The sequence below is a fragment of the Contarinia nasturtii genome, unplaced genomic scaffold (genome assembly GCF_009176525.2).
Source record: "Contarinia nasturtii isolate CC-2019 unplaced genomic scaffold, AAFC_CNas_1.1 Cnas_scaffold_2861, whole genome shotgun sequence".
Classification (NCBI taxonomy): domain Eukaryota; kingdom Metazoa; phylum Arthropoda; class Insecta; order Diptera; family Cecidomyiidae; genus Contarinia; species Contarinia nasturtii.
Window position 1 is genome coordinate 148755 of NW_022200178.1, and position 7668 is coordinate 156422.

Genomic DNA, 7668 nt, shown 5'->3' on the forward strand with positions numbered 1-7668 from the left:
CATGCGTTCTGAAGGCATTGAACGCAACCTCAATCACTATTTACTTGGCCTTACTTTTTTCCTTAAAAGTGTACCGATCTTCTCTTGCTTCATTCTAACAAAGTATTTTTTGAGTTTATTCATTCAAAAATTTCTGAAGTTCTTACAAAGTCGATATACAGTAGATTGCCAAATGTCGACACACGACCAAATGTCGGAATACCGAGAGGTGAATTGAAATTAAAAATTGAAAATTCATTTGAATTGCATTTTTAAAAGTAAATTATGAAAGATCAATATCAAATCTCTTTATTATAATCCAAATTTTAATCAAAAATCTATTATTGCTTTCACAAATTACGTTCAAAAAAAATTCGGCATTTTTATCACTTTTTCACGTCAAAAGTTAAACTATGTCATTTTGAGACAAGCCAAAAAAGAGTCCAATTTTCGTTCAAAATTTATACTTTATGTAGACTTAAACGCTCAAAAATACAGTGATGATTTCACGTTAGCCAGCGTTGTCTTAGCCTTGGTGTATACCAACAACTGGTGTACACCAATCGTTAGCCAGCTATCTGTGTGACTACGTAAGATAGTCGCTGGTATACGATCTAAGTGAACAACGGCAACGCACGAGAACGAAGTGAATGAATAGCGACAACGCACGAAGGCAAAAATGTTAATCCGTTGCCGCTATTCACTCATTTCGTTTTCGTGCGTTGCCGTTGTTCACTTAGATCGTATACCAGCGACTATCGTACGTACGATTGGTGTACACCATCGTTAGCTGGTGTATACCAAGCTGGTTAATTAGCCAGCTAATTTGTTCATCACTGCAAAAATATGTATTGGGGGTTTTTTGGTACGAGAAAACCGAATCCGAGGATAGTTTTGAGATACAATTAATTTTTGATACAGTTTCCTTGAAAAAATCACAAAAAAATTGCATTTTTGTATGGAAGCCATGCATGTATGCTACGTAGCCTAGCTCCGGACGCTTAAACGATTTGGGATGCTCCAGGGGCATAATACTTTTTCTTTGTTTGACTCATTTGATTGGCTTTTAAATAATAAAAATAATAATATTTTTATTATTATCTAATTATTCGGTCGGAATTTTGGGAACGTTCAGCATTATTAAAATATAATAAGTTATAACTCAAGTGGTATTCACAACAAATAGAAAAGATCCACAATGCGAATCAAGTTGAATTTCATAAAAGTTGTTTTCCCGGCCACTCTAGGGTACAGGGTACGTACATACATTCGGACATCGAAAAAAAGCTAGATTCGTGTTCCATGGCCCCGAAAACACGCAGAAAACATGTTTTTGGGGGGTCTTAATTTTTCGACCGATTCCAATACTTTACCTTACACACGAGGTATGTGCGGAAAAGGAAAAAGAAAGAAATTTGAACAATAAATTCACACATTTTTCGTCATTTTGCAGTACTTTTATTAAATCTTTATAAAAGTTGGCTATGCCGGGTAATTTTTTTCGATAAAACCCTTTATTACACCCCAAACATGTTTTGTTTGTTTTGTGTGATTTCAAAACTTTGATAATGATTCGAAAAAAGCAAAAAAAAGCGTTTTCAATTATCCTGGATACAATCGGCACAGTACTTTTTAATTATATGACGAACATAGTCCGATTCCTTCTTAAAGGATAAATTCAATTCTAGTTTTTCGGCAAAAAATCTAAAAAGTTCAAATCCATACATTGCGTCTTTAGCTGCGTACGATATTTGCATATCATCTAACTCTTTGCGTTCCCAGTTCGACAGCGTAATTCTTTTATTTTTGTACAATGGAGCATTCAGAAAAGTATGTGACATGTTTTCTAGGCCTCCGCTATGAAAACCACACTTCACCGCCATAGAACCGACGTCAAGTGTACTACTAACATAGATTCCATCATTTCCCAAAGCTTTTGCATCAGCGTGCACACATTTTCCAACTTTGATGATGCTTTTATCCCGCATGATATCCTATTTTAATAAAAAAAAAATCGAATTTTAAACATTTGTTCATTGATTCAATATAAAAAAAAGTGTATACCTTGAGCTCTTTTGGAATTACTTTGATATGGCACAAACGAATGAGCGCACAGAGACCTTGATGTGTTGCCAATTGTAACAGCGACTCTCCTCCACTCTTTTTCCACGCAAATCGCTCACAATCAAATCCTATGACTGGGTATTCTGCACAGTGTCTAGAGAGTTGAAACATTTTATGAAGAAAAATCGTCTTTTTACCAAAGGACCTTTAATTTAATAAGGTACACTGCACTTACGATTTAATCTCTTGCATCACTTTCACGCATTGATTTTCGTCATCAACAATGCGTATGTCTTTCGGTTGCAGTTGAACGGTGACCATTTTGTATTCTTCATTGAAGTGTTTGGCGCAATGAACTTTGATGACATTTTTAATAAACTGAGATTGTTGATCGATATTACTGTTGACATTCAGTTTTTCAGCAAAAGCATTGAAAAGTAGAACAGATCCTTGGGCATGATTTACACCAGATTTGATCTCGGTTATTTTTCTGCTTGCAATTTCATTTGCTTCCTTTTCGACGAATCGTCTTACCATCTTCGTTAAGCTAGTTGGCTGATGGCCACACAATTTGGCCATGTGACGCAAATCAAATAGACTATTGATTCGAATACCATACCGATCAAATATTTTTTCGGCATCCTTTTGCAGGGCGAAGCCTACTTTCATAATGTCATCTCGTTCGAATATTTCCTAAAAATCAAAATTAATCAATTTTTGATTTACGGTTACAATTTGATTTGTTCTACCTTCAGCAGGGTATTTTGAACGATTTCCACGTTTGTATTTGGCAATTGTACTAACAAACAAACACCCTGTAATGAAGCTAGTTGTAGCATCGCCGTTTTCTCTTTGTCGCAATTCCAATTACAGGCCAAGCCAATCACATTGTTTTCATTACAACAACTGAAAGAAAATATTGAAAAGAATAATTATTGAATCGAATTGCAAAGGAGAAATGAAGAATTCTTACGAAATGAGTTCCTTCAATAGATTTTGACTTTCATCGCTTTCCAGTTGTAAATACTTTTCCGATCGACAGTATTTTTGTACTTCATTCGATTGTTCTCGGACTTTGTCAAGGTGTTGCGCACAGTACTTGACGATAAACTCTCTGACTGTTTGCTCATTCAAATGCATATCCGGCAAGCTTTTGCTAGCAAAACATTTAAATAGTTCGATGCAAGAGAGCGCACTGTCTACCGCGAATTTGATATGCTCCGTTTTCAATTTATTTTCCAGCCAACCTTCGGTGAAAATGGAAATTTCAGGAAGCTCTTTCTGCAGATATACTTTAGACAATTCTCTCAACGTAGTAGGTGTTGAATCGATTTCCTTGGCCAAATCACACAAATCCAATTTGCCTACAACTTTCTTTTTACACTTGCCCTTCATTCGAAAATTGAATCCTCTGGAATGCACCTTCACTATGTCTTTATTTGCTAATAATTCCTGTCGTGAAAATAGTATACATGACTTTACAATTTTATTATTTTCATGATTATTTTCAAGATATTACCTCCAGTTCTTTTGGGATACATTTCAATTGCGTCAGACGAAACATCACAACGAAGCCATTATATGTTGCAAACGATAAAACATCGAATGGTATCGGCAACGTTCTTGGTTTACCTTTGTCCCAATCACCATGAATACCAAGCACACCATAGTCTTTGCAAGATCTGAAATATTTACAAGAAAGCAAAGATATCACGTGACGTTAGTTAAAGGTATGTAAGTTGAATTCTTAACATACGATTTAAGGATTTCGATTGCCTTTTTAAATTCCTCTGTATTTGTGACAATGCACACGTTTTCAATTGGCTGTTGTGCTTCAATTTTTTGATTTTTGATACCATTTTGGGTCGGCTTTTGATTAACACACGCCAAATTTGCACTCATGTTTTGAAATTATTTATTTAATGTAACCAAAAACAATATGCAACAAAATTATAGACAAAACACATCTAAATCTAATACTATTCAATAAATGTAAAAATATTTGGCCGATTTATTATAGGTGAACTGAAATTTGGTAGCGGTGTGGGATATTAACCAATACTAACCAAAACATTGTGAGAATGACAGGAGGTTTATTGGATTGATCGTGACGTGAGTAGACACGAAAATTTGACAGATGTTTCCAATGACGTGAAAAATTTGATTTTTTGAGACTTTTCATCAGAAAATTCGTTGCTTTTCATTTTTGTTGCATTCAAATGGTTCATAACACAATATTTCATTTGGAAATAAATATAATCAATGAGCAGCCTCGAGTACAAGAGTGCAATCCTGATTTTCTTCAACTTTGGCTTGTGTATATTATCAAGTTGATGTAGATGGACAATTCTACCTGGACAGATGAAATTATTGAACGAGATGACTAATTGCATAATACCCATATAATTCATTTGCGGAGTAATTTTGACGGTGGCGGGACTGTGCGGAGTTTGGCGGAGATGACATACAAACTCTGTGTGTACGAGGGTAACAGCACTTCTATGTGCATCATTCGTACGCAGATGATTAGTAACTTAGTTGTGTGTACGGCTACTAAGATGTTCGTTTGGAGAAAATAAATCTATGAACAGCAAAGAATGCTGTTGCACTCGTACACACAGCATTTGCATGCTATCTCCGCCGAACTCCGCACAGTTTCGTCATCGACAAAATTACTCCGCAAATGAGTTATATGGGTAGCTGAATGATTTTTTGAATGATTTTGCTATGAAAAATTTACATAGAAAATATTAATTATTTTTTTGTGTAAAATCAACACAGTTTTGTGAACGATGTCAAAATGTAATATCAATGGCCAATAAATTTATGATGATGAATTAAAAAGTATCAAAGGTGTTAGAAATATTCGGACTTGAGCGGTCATTCTTGAACGCATCGAAGACCAATGAAAATACTTACGGGTACCTTTCCTTATTGCATTTATTACTTTTCCGCACACATAGTGTAAGAAGACTTCAGAAACATGTTTTCTACCTATTATTGAGGTCAGAGAACACGAATTTGGCATTTTTAAACATGTTAAACATGGTTTTTGTTAATATGTTACGTTGTACGTCGTACGCAAAATTTGTTAGCAAGGTTGCGCTCATCGTAGAAACTTAATTCAAAATCTGACTTTACAGGATGATTGGAGGTCGCGAGGAATAGAAATCATTAGATTTTGAGCGACTTTGGTTGTGGAAAAAAATTTCATGCCTGGAGTGATACCTATGAAAAAGAGTCCAATTTTCGTCCAAAAGTCATACTTAATGTAGACTTAAACACTCAAAAATATGTATTGGGGGGTTTTTTGGCACGAGAAAACCAAATCTGAGGTTAGTTTTGAGATACAATCAACTTTTGATACAGTTTCCTTGAAAAAATCACAAAAAAATTGAATTTTTGTATGGGAGCCATGCCTGTATGCTACCTTAAGTAAGTGTTTCAAAAATAATTTTTATGGCAAAATTAACGTCAGACATATTTTTTTATAGTGTTATGCTAGAAAATAGAATACTTTCAAATGTCGTACAAATCATGAAAGTGTGAAAAATCTTTTCTCGAGTACTTCTGCTATTAAATTAAACAATATTTCGATGTCAAGGTTTGAACCTATTTTTTGGTCTCGAACTTTACGCCGCTTGAAAGGCTTGACAAATCGAACAAATATTATATTTCTTTCATAATTTCATTTAGAAAAGCAAAGAGAAGGCAAATATGACCTCTGTTACTTTTCCGCACACATAGTGTAAGGTGAAAAGTATTGTAATCGGTCAAAATTTTGAAAACTTCAGAAACATGTTTTCTGGACGTTTCTGAGGTCAGAGAACCCGAATTAGGCCGTTTTGAGCATTGTTTATGTTAATCTGTACGTCGTACGTTGTACGTCGTACGTTGTACGTCGTACGTTGTACGTCGTACGTTGTACGTCGTACGCAAAATTTGTTAGCAAGATTGCGCTCATAGTAGAAACTTAATTCAAAATCTGACTTTACAGGATGATTGGGGGCCCCGAGGAATAGAAATCATTAGCTTTTGAGCGACTTTGGTCGATGGGAAAAAATTTCATGCCTGTAGTGATACCTATGAAAAAGAGTCCAATTTTCGTCCAAAAGTCATACTTAATGTAGATTTAAACACTCAAAAATATGTATTGGGGGTTTTTTTGGCACGAGAAAATCGAATCCGAGGTTAGTTTTGAGATACAATCAATTTTTGATACAGTTTCCTTAAAAAAATCACAAAAAAATTGCATTTTTGTATGGGAGCCATGCCTGTATGCTACTTTAATGACGTGAAACTTTGCACAGACTATTTTTTACACAAAATAATAACATTCTGAAAGTTTGAAGAGATTTCAATCAAAATTAGGGGTACCTCCCATACAACATTTTCAGTTTTTGGCTCAAAAACGAATATTTCGCATGGGAGGTACTCTTAATTTTGGTTGAAATTTCTCCAAACCCTCCGAATGTTATTTTTTTGTGAAAAAACAACCTGTGCAAAGTTTCACACCATTAAGGTAGCATACAGACATGGCTCCCATACAAAAATCCAAATTTTTTGTGACTTTAGTTATGAAAAGTGTTTCAAAAATAATTTCTATGGCAAAATTAACGTCAGACATATTTTTTTGAATGTCATTGAAAAATGATTCCATTGCTTAAAAAAAGAAACGTTTGTGGTGTACTGCGGTTAAACAGTGCGGAAAAGTTCGTCTTACGTTCGTAAGACCATTTATTTTTGATTGAAAATGATAAACGTATGTGCATGAATGATGTTTTAGTATTATTTACACTTTCGAGTCATAATCCTGCTGACTGAACGTTAAACTTGATATTCTTACAATTATAGTTAATTCAAAGCCTTGGCCCCATCAACTGTGTCCGGCAATTTTTTCGAATAAGTTTCTGGACAGAAAATAATGAGAATTGCTGCTAAAATAGCTGAAGTACCAAAAAGAAGCGCCGATGGACAATATTGTGCGACCTAGGTATAGAATTAAAAGAGATTTAATAGAAAATACAATCAAATCGTTCAAAATCATACCACAACAACTATTACTGGGGTAATCATACTGGCGATTCGACCAATCATTGAACGTGAATTAATCAAAGTAGTCCGAACACAGGTTGGTGATTGTTCAGCTGAAATAGGACGAAACACATGAATTTTTGCTTCCATTCGAAAATATTTATTTTTGGGTTTTTTAAATCAGTTTATTCATAAAACTCACTAAAGAAGGATGCTTTGCATTTGAAATACCTATATGAGTATAATACTCAAATTATATTATTATTCAATAAAAAAACAAAAAACTTTTAATTTATTTGATTAAAATACACGCAAATCTCTGAAACAATTATTACGTTTTTTATTACTGAAAAATAAGTAAAAAAGCATTCAGCAAAGTGTCAAATCTCATAATTTATTTAAATGCGCAATAGTTGCGTAGAAGATGTAGTTCAATTTGATATAGTTACAATAGTGCTAGTTTTGTTTCCCTAAGTACTGGATTACATTGTACAAAAGGTCAATTTTTATCACTAATATATATTGAATTTTTGTTTTACAAATACGTTTAAAGCTCCTTATCTATAATGCAGTAATGTGCGAAGGGGGGGG

General features: G+C 34.2%; 2 protein-coding genes across 2 annotated transcripts in view; both read right to left on the reverse strand.

Annotated features, from left to right (window-relative positions):
- Positions 1 to 1423: 1423 nt before the first annotated feature.
- Positions 1424 to 4233, reverse strand: LOC116349325. The gene is made up of 7 exons (XM_031780713.1): positions 3800 to 4233; positions 3563 to 3725; positions 3017 to 3495; positions 2793 to 2949; positions 2279 to 2736; positions 2044 to 2197; positions 1424 to 1973 (listed from the first exon to the last, which is right to left on the reverse strand). The coding sequence occupies exons 1-7, from the start codon at positions 3943 to 3945 to the stop codon at positions 1578 to 1580; spliced, it is 1953 nt and encodes a 650-aa protein (XP_031636573.1). The 5' UTR covers positions 3946 to 4233; the 3' UTR covers positions 1424 to 1577.
- A 2664-nt stretch (positions 4234 to 6897) lies between these two features.
- The window catches only part of LOC116349287 (solute carrier family 22 member 6-A-like), a 6913-nt gene continuing 6142 nt past the window's right edge, over positions 6898 to 7668 (reverse strand). The window contains exons 8-10 of the mRNA XM_031780654.1: positions 7280 to 7327; positions 7093 to 7190; positions 6898 to 7032 (exon numbers count right to left, since the gene is read on the reverse strand). Coding sequence (XP_031636514.1) covers positions 6898 to 7032; positions 7093 to 7190; positions 7280 to 7327 — 281 coding nt within the window. The remainder of the gene's footprint in view (positions 7033 to 7092; positions 7191 to 7279; positions 7328 to 7668) is intronic.